The sequence below is a fragment of the Euprymna scolopes genome, chromosome 13 (genome assembly GCF_053919585.1).
Source record: "Euprymna scolopes isolate OS-2025 chromosome 13, ASM5391958v1, whole genome shotgun sequence".
In the NCBI taxonomy this organism is placed as follows: domain Eukaryota; kingdom Metazoa; phylum Mollusca; class Cephalopoda; order Sepiida; family Sepiolidae; genus Euprymna; species Euprymna scolopes.
In genome coordinates this window covers 59,558,071-59,572,025 of record NC_136494.1, presented here as the reverse complement: position 1 = coordinate 59,572,025, position 13,955 = coordinate 59,558,071, and the positions used below count along the sequence as shown (strand labels likewise).

The 13,955-nt window shown below is 33.5% G+C and overlaps 1 protein-coding gene across 1 annotated transcript in view; it reads left to right on the top strand.

Annotated features, from left to right (window-relative positions):
- The window catches only part of LOC145292271 (protein lev-9-like), a 1,243,866-nt gene that overhangs the window by 1,060,806 nt on the left and 169,105 nt on the right, over positions 1 to 13,955 (top strand). The window contains exon 14 of the mRNA XM_080138595.1: positions 6,640 to 6,816. Within this exon, the coding sequence (XP_079994721.1) occupies positions 6,640 to 6,816 (177 nt within the window). The remainder of the gene's footprint in view (positions 1 to 6,639; positions 6,817 to 13,955) is intronic.

The following is a 13,955-nucleotide window of genomic DNA, read 5'->3' as shown; positions in this document are numbered from 1 at the left end:
CATAGTGCCCGAGTAGTTGCTGACCCTGATAGTAGCTCCCTACACCAAAGTGGCAATGTGTATTGTTCGGAGTGAAAATTTAATAAAAAAAAAAATAAAAAATAAATAACAGTGATTTAAAAATTAAAAAAAAATGACGTGGGTGCTTTCAGATAGAATCGAAAACAAAACACCTAGCTCTTTAGCCTTATTCGTTGCCAACTGTATTATGTCCTTACGCGTGTAAAATCTTACAGACTAAGGTTGTAAAAGATACAAATGCATCTTTGTGTATGCCTAGGAGAGTTCCTTAAGTCGACTTACGCCTGTCAAGTTCTATTTTTATTTTGATCCTTTAGCAGGTATTTCTTCCGGCTTAAAATCAAATCGAATTTTTTCTACATGTACAAATCTCCTATTTATCAAGTTTCAAGCCTGTAGGTCAAAATATGACAGAGGTTTAGTAGTTCCTCAGACAAACAAAGTCACATTTTTTTCCAATGTAACAATAAGTAAATAAGATTATTTCAGTCACTCCCTCTCTTATGCAAATTCTGAGTAGCGTGTTGATCATCACAGTGTTCTCTCATTGTATACACAAAATTTATTCCTATCCCTAAAGTGGTCTTTGGACATTGATTAGCGGTGACACCAACCCCTACTAGAAATAAAGAATTAAGTTCAGATTTTTCCATAGTTTTGAAAATTTGAAACAGTAGTTTCACTTAAATAACTGTAATTTGTAAACTATAAATCTGAAGAGGTTCAAATTTTGACAAGAGCCATTTGAAGGGCTGTTATTTATAAACAGCACATAGATTAATGTTCTTATTATTTACCCCATCTATATACTAGGCCCATGACTTACTGTGTGGTGTGTAAGACATTGTATTATTATTATTATTATTATTATTATTATTATTATTATTATTATTATTATAAATAACAATAATTTACTTTTAATGGAACATGTATTGAACTAAAAATACACAAGAGCATAATATAAAAAAGCAATCTGTTTAACGAATAAATTATAAAAAAAATTCTACCAAAATGCATTTTAGTTTCTTAAATGTTTTCCTTACATTCGTTCACACATCAGACCAAGGTTATTTTGCCAGCTTCCCTTCAGTCATTTTTGTTTCTATGTATCATCTTAATTAATTGACTCTTCAAAAAATTATAGGAAGATTGGGACGGAGACACCCTTTTTTATATTAGTACTAGCTGGCTTAACACGTGATCGCCTTTATCTGATTACTGTTTAACTGTGTAACAAATAGTTATTTTTGGAAGCTGATCAGAGACAAAGACAGGCGAGTAAACAAACAAATAAACAGCCTCCGAGTATAATGCAGTCTTATTAGAGAAGATGAGGGGGGGGGAAGGGAGAGAGATAGTCTAAATATAATAAAAGTAAAAACAGAAAAGCCCTGTTGTTGATTCTGAGAATGAATTTACAGCAGGATATAACATAAACGCCGAAGCAAAGCGAACAATTTCGTTTCGGTAAAAAGGCCTCGAACGCTTTCTAATTGCTACTGCATGTTATTCACAATATGTAACCAACTTTTCTTTTTCTCTTTTTATTCTTTGTTTTATATGCTCAATTCACTAATAACAAGCGCAACGCAAGTGGCGTTGTTAGCATTGCAATTGCAAATAAATACCACCGTTTCTTTGTCTATGGAGACAATGCGATTACGGGGAAGGAGGGAACCAATCAGTTTTGCTAGTCGAGTTTTTTGTACACACAATAAACGAAACTGGTATATGAGTTAGATGCGTCCAAAGATGGCATACTAATGCCTCATCCGGTGTGGTGCCACACAGCGCCCTCACTTCTACGTTGGCAGAGCACAAAATCGACTTCAAAATTTAGTAGGGTCAACCTCTTCTCGTCTCTAGAACCCATTTCTTACACAAAACATGCTGTTTATCTCACGCTATTCTATAGTTATTTTCATGGAAGAAGCCTGAGTGAGCTCAAATCTTTGTAAGAACTTCACAGCAGAAACTCGTTTTTATACCATAATGAAAATAAGACTTTGCTTTCCTCCTCAATGTGACCAGCGTCAGGCGAAATTTTCATGGACAGAGTTTATTGTCATGGGTTTACCATCTGTTGAACACATTGTCGCGAGATTTCTTCCCTGCTGATTACAATTTGATCAACAAGTTTTTTTTTTTTCTGGTGCGTCTCTAAAGTAATCAAACACGTTATATCATCGATCAATGTTAGTACTCGCATAGTGTCCCTCATCTTTCGCTTGATATTCATTCCCACCCCATTAACTATTATTCCTTGATAAGTGATAATCACACAAAAACATTAAGAAATATCTATTATTACGTATACAGGTGCTGGTCGGTCCTATGGGTTAATGCCTGACCATTAATCAAAAGTTCTTCTTCGGAGATTATTATCTAATTTTAACTTTAAATAAATTACTGGTTTATACTGGTCCTACATACCCCATAATAATATCTAATGGGAGAGTAGGTGCCTGTGTGCGGAAAAATACAACACTGGTCTAACTTTTTATGCTATAGTGGGAAATCTAATTCTTAAACAAAAATAATCTTTTTAATTCTTACTTTTTTCGCGGATTATAAAAAAGTTCAGTAGTTAAAAATATATAGATATGTAATATTTGCTATGCTATTTGGTTATATTAATTTCTGTAAATTTATAAAACAGATGCCCTGTTTAAAAAAAAGACTTTAGACTTATATAAGATTCGAACCTGGGTATAACAATTGTATAAAAGATTATGGAGCATCTTAAAGAAAGGTTTTAGTAAGGTGTACTCTGACTATTATTATTTTATCAATCAATTGCCTATTTCTATCTGCGTACGAACAGAAAAACTGAAAAGAAACACTAACTTCTTTTAGAGATTCAATTAATTGTAATTTATAAAGTTTTCATAATTAACATTAAATTTATAAAGTTTTCATAATTAACAATTTATAAAGTTTTCATAATTAACATTAAATTCATAATTAATTTCATAATAAACATTAAAGCTATTATCTTAGTCGTGTGGATGTGTAAAAATCATGGTAAAATAGAATTTTATACATAAGGATAGAGTGATGAAAAATATGAAATTCCAAAAAAGTCAAAGACGGCTTTATCTTTATCTATAAAGATGAGTATGTCTATATAACAGGACATTGCGTCATAGATAGAAAGTCGCCAGAAACACGTGGGGGATAATTTGAGGATGTTTTTCTCTTTTGCAAGAAAGAGAAAGCTATAGTGTAGGAGTTATTGAATGCATTATTATATATACAAGTGTACACCATCTACCAAAAGTTACGAAAAAATATGCTTCGTCGGTGTTCACATTAACATTCCTATTCATATAAAGTAACGCTTAGTTTAAAAATGAAAAAGAAAGAAAAATTGTAGCAATCGGTATGAAAAGATAACGGAAAATAAAACGCATCATTATGGAAGTAAAGTAAAGGTTGTTGTTTTTTTCTAATTCATTTTAGCAGTGTTGTGTTGTTGGACTTGTTGTTTAGTTTCTCGACTCCCCTAAACACTTGAAGTGGTTTTGTCTGACAGTTTTTACTCGCAAAATGTTGTATGACGGGCGTTCCAAAATTAATGCCTCTTGTTTATAGTCACGTGCAAGAGACTCTATAAGTCATTCCGTCGGTCCGTCGGTTTGTCGGTCGGTCGGTCTGTCGGCTGTCCGTAACACTTTTGTGCTTGGCCTTTTTGGTTAAGATCAAAATAGATGTTGTCCTTAGCTTTTTAAGCTTTTCTTGGCCTTTTGGCCAAGATCAAAGTGTACTATCTTTCTTACTACATGCTGTACTTATGTTTGTAAATTTGCGATATAAAGCGGGGGATCACTTTTCTGTACCAATTTAATGTAAAATGATCACCCACTTTACAACCAGTCAGTCGCAAAGCCATTCAAGTCATTCTCCAGATCATTCAAGTGGTTTTTGAAGGATTCCAGTTATTTTTTAAGCATTCAAGTCATTCTTAAGGTTATCCAATTCATCCTTTAGTTCATTAAAGTCATTTTAAGTCATTTCAGTCCATTTTTCGGCCATTTTAGTTTATCTTTAAGAATTTCATGTCAATCCTATATTCACGCATACATTCATTACACGAGAGCACGCGACTAATGGCTATCGGTCTTGTTTATATCTTCCAAACTTATTAGAGGAATTGCAAATTGCATTCTTAAGATTACTGAGCTTATGCATTCATAACCTGAAAGTTTCATCTTTCTGTTGCAGATATTGACTGTGTGGGAACCACTGTCTTGAATGTGCGTCATTGAATTCGTAACAAAAGTGCACTGAAAATTGTGGTGGCTATGAAGAAAATAAATTCTTAATCACAAATGTTAGCTCGTTTTAATGGTACTACACCGTCTTCGTAGCTCTTAAACTTTTTGAGTTAAAAAGTAGAATTTGGAACGACTCTCGTATGACTAAGCGCGCTTTGGTCGCCCGTTTGTATCGTTCATCGCTGGCAAAAGTTCATTGAGAATGGTGGTGCCTTATGTACGAAATAGATTCACTTGGTTTAATAGTAGTACTTGTATCTACGTAGCTCTTAAACTTTTGGAGATAAATTTTAAAAATAGAACAAAAATACTACCTTCGTATTTATATATAAATCTACAAATAAATACAACTAAGTTCTTATAATAGAGGATTGGAGATGCAGTGTACTGGACAAGAACCACCACTAGTGAAAGAACTGTTAGCCCGTGTTGTCTTTTTAAAAAAAAAAACTTGTACAACTGCTTTATTAAAAAGAAATTCAACAGAAGTTAAGTTTTTTTTTTTTGTTTGATATTTTGTGACTGTTCAAATTGACTATATACAATTTTAGCGACATTATTTTTGGTAGTAGATCAAACACTAAAATAACAAAGGCTTAAGCAGCGATGCTAAACTCGATCTCATCTACCGAGGCTTGTTTTTTTTTATTATTATTTTTTTCCTTTGCTAGCAAATCAGTTAATGAAAGTGTTAGTTTATTCGTTCGACTTTACTCTGAGCCAGACAAATAAAACCGAGAAAGATGAAGAAATAAAGAAATAAGATTACCTCAAAACAAAAGCATAAAACAAGTAAGCACATTTAAACAGCCTGTTGATAGCATCGTTCAAGCATTTTAAACTGCCGAATAAAAAAACGCTGACTTTGCACAAATTTTAATGATCAATTTAAAGAAAGGTGCTTGCTTTAGCTGCTTCTAATCGGTTGCATTCATTGACTTAATTATTCACTTCGAGATCAGATATAATAATAGCTATTTGCGTAGGTAATGACAGCATGTTGACATATAAGTAGGTAGGAGAAATGAAAGTAAAAGTTATTGTTTTTAATTTAAAAAAAAATATGAACTTCTTGGATTTAAAAAAAAATCCAACAAAACGACACGAACTCACGACCTGTTTGTCCCAACTTCGAATCAATTTGTTCCACAAAAAACAGTTTCACTTGATATGGACAACCGTTAAGTTGTCCCGTAATCCCACATGTCTTTCTAGAAACAAATTCCAACTAGAAAAAATATCGGGAAAACCAGTGCCAATAATAGAATCCTCGGGTTCATACGATGTGATTATGATGATCTTCATGCAATATTATTTATTTATGCGAATGAATAAACGTGCATTTCTTGCACAAATGACAGTACGCCCTATTTTAATATAATTCCATTTTTAATCTAATTTCAAATTTTGAACAACTGAGGCACCATGTTTCTTATATACCGCTTATGAATATGCGATATCAGTTGTAATGTTTACTAATATTTATTTTGAAAAAATATATCTTATTAACTAATGTTTGCCTCAGTAGAACAGCAAAGTTAGGCACAATATCGAATTTTTATGTAAGGAAATCCAGCTCCCCAAATGGGGAATTTTGAATTGTAACCAAAAAAAATTGTTTCAGCCTAGAAGCATTTTTTAACTGACCAAGGATGGAAAAGTTTAAATGCAGTATTAGAATAATTATTACTTCAATACTATCCCATTGATTACTGTACACGCAATAACTCTTATCCCTGAGTGGCCTTCGGGCCTTGATAAGTGGTGACCCCCATGTAAAAAAAAAGATACCACACTTTGTTTTTAGCTAAAAAGCTAAGCGTTCCTACTTAATTACCTCCCCACGAAGGCAAACTTGACACAAAGTCGTTTTTTAATGCATGGAAATACAGTTACATGAAAGAGAAACTTTTGGGTTGTAACAAAAATGAAAATTACTTTAATCTAGAAATATTTTCCTTTACTGATCGAGTATAGACAGAATAGATGCTGCACATTAATCGTAGCTAAAAAAGTGTTTTATTGTTAATTACATATTGGAAGAAGATCACATATTGAAAACCAACAAATGATTTCAATATGAAAAACATTGTGGAATTGCCACGATTTAGCATAGTTATAATTCGATAGCACTCATAAAATAAACATCTACTGTAGCTGACTTCACCATGAGGTATACGCCACAAAACAGACGATTTATAACATAACAACGACCTCTTAGTGCACAGAATAGTTCTTACTAGCATAGCACTCTATTGTTGTGTAGTGTTGTGGTTTAACTGTTGTATTGTAAAATGAGTTTTTTTTTCTTTTTTTACTAACTGTTATTTTGTTATCGCAGGTCAATGCCAGGTTCCGTCGATCGTAAATGGTACAGTGATGCATAGTCGCGAGGGCATCTGGGTCGACCACAACACTTTCATTGATTACCGGTGCAGAGCGGGTCTTGTCCTCAACGACACTTCCGATATTAAGTGTGTCAATGGATCTTGGACATTGATACCTCGATGCATTCCAGGTAAGTTCCCATAAATATCGGCTGCATTAAGTCTGTTCCATTTGCTTTCCATGTGTTTTTCTTTCCTTTTTTTTTTTGCTCCTTCTTTTTTTGTTGGTTTTTATTGTCTTTTCCCTCTTTCTTCCTTTCAGTCGTATGACAAACATTCTGCAGCTTTCGACTCATACTAGATAAAAAAAAAATCGTTATTCGAATAGACATTTCAAATAGCTAAAGGATGCGGATTCTTGTAAGTAAACTGTTCCGTTGAGATCTTCTTTCACTGACATTTCACAACATCTAAAATGGAAACTTTACATAAAAAATTGTTATTATTAGTGATTGAATCATTCTACCGCTCAATAAATTACGCAGGAGTCATATATGTTCTCAAATGAGTTCTGCAGTTTTATTTGGGCCGCTCAAAGCAAGTTATCTTGCCTTGACAGAACTAAGAGCCGATTTCGTAATCTAGTGAGACATGTATATTGATTTTATTGCTGAATGAATATACTAATTATGAAGCCTTATCTCAAGGATTCTAGTGAGAAATGATCTCTTTTCCCTATGACTCTCTTTTCGCAGAATAGACGTTGCTTGTCTTTCTCTATTACATCGTTATTTTCATTGGAGGTTCTCGACTGAGCTATTATATATGATTTCATTTGTAAAGCATACACAGTTAAACCTCTAGCTCCCACCACCACTTCCTCTATTTGTCTAAAACCAAACAGAAATTCCATGAACAGAGTTTCTATCGAAGAACTTTCTATCTGTAGACCACAATAAAAGGAAGGTTTTTCATAGTAACCACAATATCGCCGGCTTTAAGTTTACTGTATACAAATACTTGTAAAGCCGTCCTCGTCAGTAATGAAATTCTGAAATTGCCCTTCTAATATCATCATTATATTATTCCTACCCAATTGAATAATACAGTAACCCTTTATCATCGAGTAGTCTTTAGTCATTTATAAATAGCTACTCATTTCTATAAATAAGATGTGTATATTCCCGATTTATTTGAAACCCTACAAATATGCAGCGCTAAACTGTCTCGTTTTCATGCAAATATGTATTAATTCAAGAAACTGTAGCAATGAGAAAATCTTCGTAGATTGACGAGCAAAGTTTGATTTTATAACTTCTTAGAGGCGTATTCAGAATAATTCAGATTAAAAACGTCTTCGTGTTTTGAGGCGGCATTCAATCGGACCGATTAGCTGGCTACTTCTAATGAATTCACCACATCGCGCACGAAAGCTTAATAAGCCGGGCGAATCATCGCCAACGCTGACACTATCGATTGCAAATCCCGGTTCCAACAGCGTACTTTAGATTGTCGGACCCCGAATCACTTCAGTATCTCGTTTAACCGTTCTGAGCCACATTTTAAGCTAGCCTCTGCATCCATTTTTCCAGTCCCGAAGAGGAACCGGATCGATAGTTTCTCTGATGAGACCGCCTCGTTGACAGCGGAGGGTATGACCACCCCAGCGAAGGCGTCATTTCTCACAAGAATCCGATGGAGGAAGGTGATGCGGCATCACACTGGGCCACCATATTTGGCAGGAATGTTGCCAGGGCACACACAGGGTGCGGCGCAGACGGAAATGATAAAAAAAAACCTCCAGTCTGCGAAGATCAGCAGCTCTCATTGGTCAGGACTCACAACCGTAGATGAGAACGGTGCAGTAAATAAGAGTGCTTGACAGACTATAACTATTCTGACTAGCTTGAGTTCCCGTATCGACAACAAACGGGGATGAAGGCGGCAGAAGGTGAGTCGGGCGCTAGCAATGCGGCTATTAATATCTGCATCCTTTTGTCCAGTCGCTGTGATAATTGAACCTAGGTACTTGAACCAAGTCATATCTTCGAGAACTTCTCTCTCCAGGACGATTGGCTGATTTTCGGTGGGAAGAAATCCTGCTGTTAGCAGTTTGATTTTTCCAACGTTAACCCCCATGCCAAGGGTAGAAGTAAAGCGTTGCAGTTCACCGATTACTGATTGGATGTCTGAGAAATTATTCTCAGAATCGCGATGACATCGGCATAGTCCAAATCCTTAAGTATTAACTAACCAATACTTACTCCGGAAAATTGCTCAAGAGCGTGTGACGTAATCCAGTCCACAGCAAAGTTAAACAGTGTGGGTGAGAAGACATAGCCATGTCGATCTCCAGAGTTGATTTGAAAGTAGCTGAAAAATAGTTCAATCTTCTACCGTTCCAGAAAACATATCACGTTTGATGTAATCTTTTGCGTGTATAAGCGTTAAATACAATCTAAGATTGAGTACTGCTGCTATATGTGGGGAAGTACCGTTCTAAGTGTCTTTTCCTGCCTTGACAGAATACGAAATCGATTTAAAAATCGAGTGGAAGATGTTCTCTTTTCTTTCCTTCAGTTATTTTTCCTCAGAAGAGATATTTGCTAATATTTTTTCTGGTATATCGTTATTTACATAGAAGATGTTCGATTGAGTTCTTATTTATGGCAACCCATTCAAAATTTGTTAAATAAACTCGTTTAGTTAAAACTGCTGTCAATGATTTCCATTTCTCCCTTTTGTGTACCTAAAACTAAACGGATGTACTTTGAAAAACAAAAAGAGACAGACATATATACATAGTAAATTTTTACCATTAGATTACTGAGATAACATAAAAGTCATCTTTGTTATGTTTCACGTTTTATCATCTGCGTTTCAAGCATATCTGTATACAATTTCAGACTATTGTTGTATTGTGCTATCTTTATATCTGTTTACAATGTATCAGAAATAATGATCCGGACCAGTTCAAGAATATCTTTGAGATAACTACGCAGATTAAAATACTGGGAGTTAAGATCCAGCGAGTGTGAAACCCATTAAGCATCAAACCGTCTACTGATGCGACTATCACGAAAGCATCCCCGCATATAATTGAACTGCGATAACTCAAAGACTTTTGGACACACATGACTGAAAATTGGTGTATAAAACAGGTATAAACTGAACTTTATTGCTTCAAAATATCGTTGATTAGCAGAATAGATTGTCAGTGTTATTAACAATTCCATAAGTGGTATTCTGAGACGGGTCGCTCTATGATCTGAAAAATAAATGTTTAAAATCAGAGTCCAATTGAAAATCGATCAATGTCACGATGAGGAACTTATTGGACCTATATTGTTCTATAATTAAACAGTCCCAGTATTGCATGATAAGGATGAACATTTTCTAATGAGCAGATTAGTGTTACAGTTACTTGTTGAAATGCGTTACAACTCCCAAGAGGATGTAATGCCTGGGGTACAGGTTTCATGGCAACAGAATAGACACTGTAATCCTAAACAATAATGCCCGAAACGATATTTTCATCACAACAGCACAGATACTACACTACTCCCACTAAATTGATCAATGAAAGCTATTACAATGCAACAAGTCTGAATTTGTCTAGTTTGGCCTTAAAACAAACAAATATAAAATATCCATTAGAAAAAAAAAACTAATAGTATGGTTTCGGCTTCAAATACATTATCACCATAAATAACAGATATTGATGTCGCATTTTCATTGAAGAAAGAAAAGATAAAAACGGAGACAAATGTTGTATTTTATATTATCGATTAGCCGATGAAAAAATGTGCAAATATTGCTTAACCTGTTACAAACTTTATATACAGATTCCGTTTCCAATTATTTATTAGTAAATGGTTTTATACCAAATGTATTTATATGATTATACAACTGCAAGAAAATATTCGTCGGAACATTTTACAAGCATGAATCTCATTCTTTTATACGATTTCTTGATAGTATGTACCATTCGATTCAACGTGGCGCCTTTACTCCTGCCTTTTTCTTTGTTTCTTGCATTCGAGATGACAGCATCGTCTTGTGTTCTTGCAAAACGCATCTAAACTGTTCGCCGCCAATAAACGTCTATCACTTTTTCCCTTCCAGATCATTGCTTTTCTTTCATTACCCCGAATACTTGCTTGTCTTCCTTTCTCTACAGACGTTCGCTATTTCTATTGCTTTATAATACTATCAATTCTTCTCCATCTCTGTTTATATATATATATATATATATATATATACGTATGTATATATACACATATATATATTTTGTATATATATATATATATGTGTGTATATATATATATATATATATATATATATATACACACATATATATTATATTATATAATAACTAATGTATCGGTTTTCAAAATGTACTTCAATAGTGCGCAATAAGTTTGTAGAGCTAGTAAGTAGGCAATAAGAAATATGTGTGGCAATTCAGCTACGCATAATTTTTCGCGTTTCAAAGTAGGGAGAACTTATCATTAGCCTTACGAGTTATCACGCAGCTGAAACATAGACCATTTTATGTAGCCATATTGCCATATGTTTTTCACAAGTAATTACTATATGTATGTGTGTGTGTGAATTGTATGCATCTGACGTATATTATGTAATCAAACATTTTTTGAAAGTAGATTTTTCATTATTAAACATAAAGTCACGTATCATTTTCCTTCAGTCAAATTTCTGAAAAATCAAGTGGCACCATTCCTGAAGGCTAACATTTGATCTCTATTTGATATACATATACATTCGAATATTCTATTAAAGTTATCTTTCTCCCAAGTACTGAACGTGTAAAGAAGTTGAGAACATAATTTTCCTCTCTCCAATTGACCATTTAAATGTTATATATATATATATATATATATATATATATATATATATATATATATATATATATATACCTTTCTTGTGGTCTCTTGGTCTTACTGGATTCAAGGACAATAATTCATTTTGTCTCGTGTATTATCCAGCTCCGTGTATTTACTTGAGGTAAAATCACTTGGAGAAAGTGCACCATTCCTCGTGAGTTATTCCTACAAAGGAGATCTGATTTGGGCCGCAAATACTATGTGACTTTAGAAAATCTAGCCAGGGTTTAATTGTAGCAAAAATATCCTCATCACAGTTTATCCTGACAAACCTCTGTATAAAGAGACCTTAGGGGATTCGTGTGTATATGTATATTAAAGGATAATTTTACGTTTTAGCAGCAAAAAAGTAGACGTCGGGTTGTGAAGTTCGGAAAGATATATTTGAAAAACAACTTGTTTTCAACTAAATTTATACTGTATTCGGGCATATAGGTATGTTGAACATGCTTCTGAGCATCAGGTCTGCTAAATCATTTATCATTACTGTTATACTCACACACACACACATTTATATATTTATTCTATTATATCCATACACACACACATATACACATTATTTTATTTAAGTAAGGCAAATACCAGTGTGAACGGAATCATGAGCTAGTGCTTAACGACACGAATGCTGTGCCACACATTTACATACTCTCTTTCTCTCTCTATATATATATATATAAAATATATACATATACACACACACACATATATATATATATATATATATATATATATATATATATATATATATATATATATATATATATATATATATACGGCATAATCGCTTTGACGCACCGGTTCTCGTCAGATCACCGGTTAAACAATGTTGAGCCTGGTTAGTACCAGATGGATGACCATTTGAAAATTCTAGGCGCTGTATAAGCACTCTGTTTAACTAGGTATTTGTTTCCAGTCGTCCTGTACACACTTCACTGGCAACTGGTATTAAACGATGTCGACTAAGGAGAGGCGTAGTTGGAGATTGCGCACCTCCTGTCAAATAAATTTAACGCGCAAGCACCCCTTCGTGGATATCCATAGTCTCTGAAAGCCTGAAGGAGCCCTCGTTATATATATATATATATATATATATATATATATATATATATATATATATATATATAGTTAAATTTCAAATATCGAAATTTTATTGCATGCAAGACAAAGAATACAGTATAGTAAAATATATTTCCTTAACCCATGAGTTTTCGATGTTTATACATCTCCTCAGAGGAAAATATTAGCAAATATTATAAAAGGTTTGCGCCAATTTGCTAAGGGTAATAAAAATAGAAAATTAAATTAAATGTTTTTAAATTTTTAAATCATTTTAGCTACATAGAATAAGGGAAATTGGGTATTGATGCAGCAATATATATATATATATATATATATATAATGTTCTATGTCCATCGCTTTTAGCAAATGAGGTTAATTTTCTATTTTTATTGCTTTTAGCAAATAAGGTGCAAACCAATAAAAACATTTGCTAATATTTTTTCCTCCTAGGAGATGAATAAGCGTCGAAAACTCATGGGTTAAGGAAATAGATTAATTCAATTGTATTTTTTGTTTTCAAACAATAAAAAATTCTATATTTGAAGGTTAACCTTTTCAAATCATAAATTTAAATACATAACTTTTTATTCATTTGCTCTATTGAGTAATTTTTATTTGGTGGGAGTGTCTTATTTAAAATATTGCATCTAATAATGTAATGTTTTGTAAGACCGAAAATATCTGGATTTGCATGCCAGTAGATATATTTTCATTTCATTATTCTGAAGTATATATATTGAGACCCCGTCGTATATATAAAAGCGAAAATGTATGTATGTATGTGTGTATGTATGTGTGTATGTATGTACGTATGTTTGTATGTCTGCTAAAAACTTTTGATCGATGGAACAAAGATTCACAAACTTGGTCTCATATGAAATTCCCACCCTCCGGACGATAAATATCGAAAAATTGGCCCAAAAGGACCATCAGAAGTGCGTCAACTGATCGATTTTCTGCAGTGGGGGGGGGGGCAAAAAAGTAACATTTTAATGTTAAACATTACATATTTTTAAATCGATTTATAACTGCCACAAAAAATACGGGCGCCAACTCTTCTACATAAAGTATACACGGGGCCGTTTATTTTGGGTCAACTTGTATTTAAAACCCGCTGAGTCATGTCACGTGATCTTGACGTCAGCAAGCTGTAATGGCAGTCTGAATTTAAAAAACATTCTTGTTATCGGTAAAAAAAAATTAACCCTCAAACAAGCTAAACTATGAACTTCTACGCTATGACAACGTTACCAAAGTTATTAGCACGTTAAAAATAGTTAGATACGATAGTTAAACGAAAAATAACAAGCCAAAAATGTGAAGTAAAAAAAAATACGTTTACAAAAAATATTGACGATCGAAGTTTT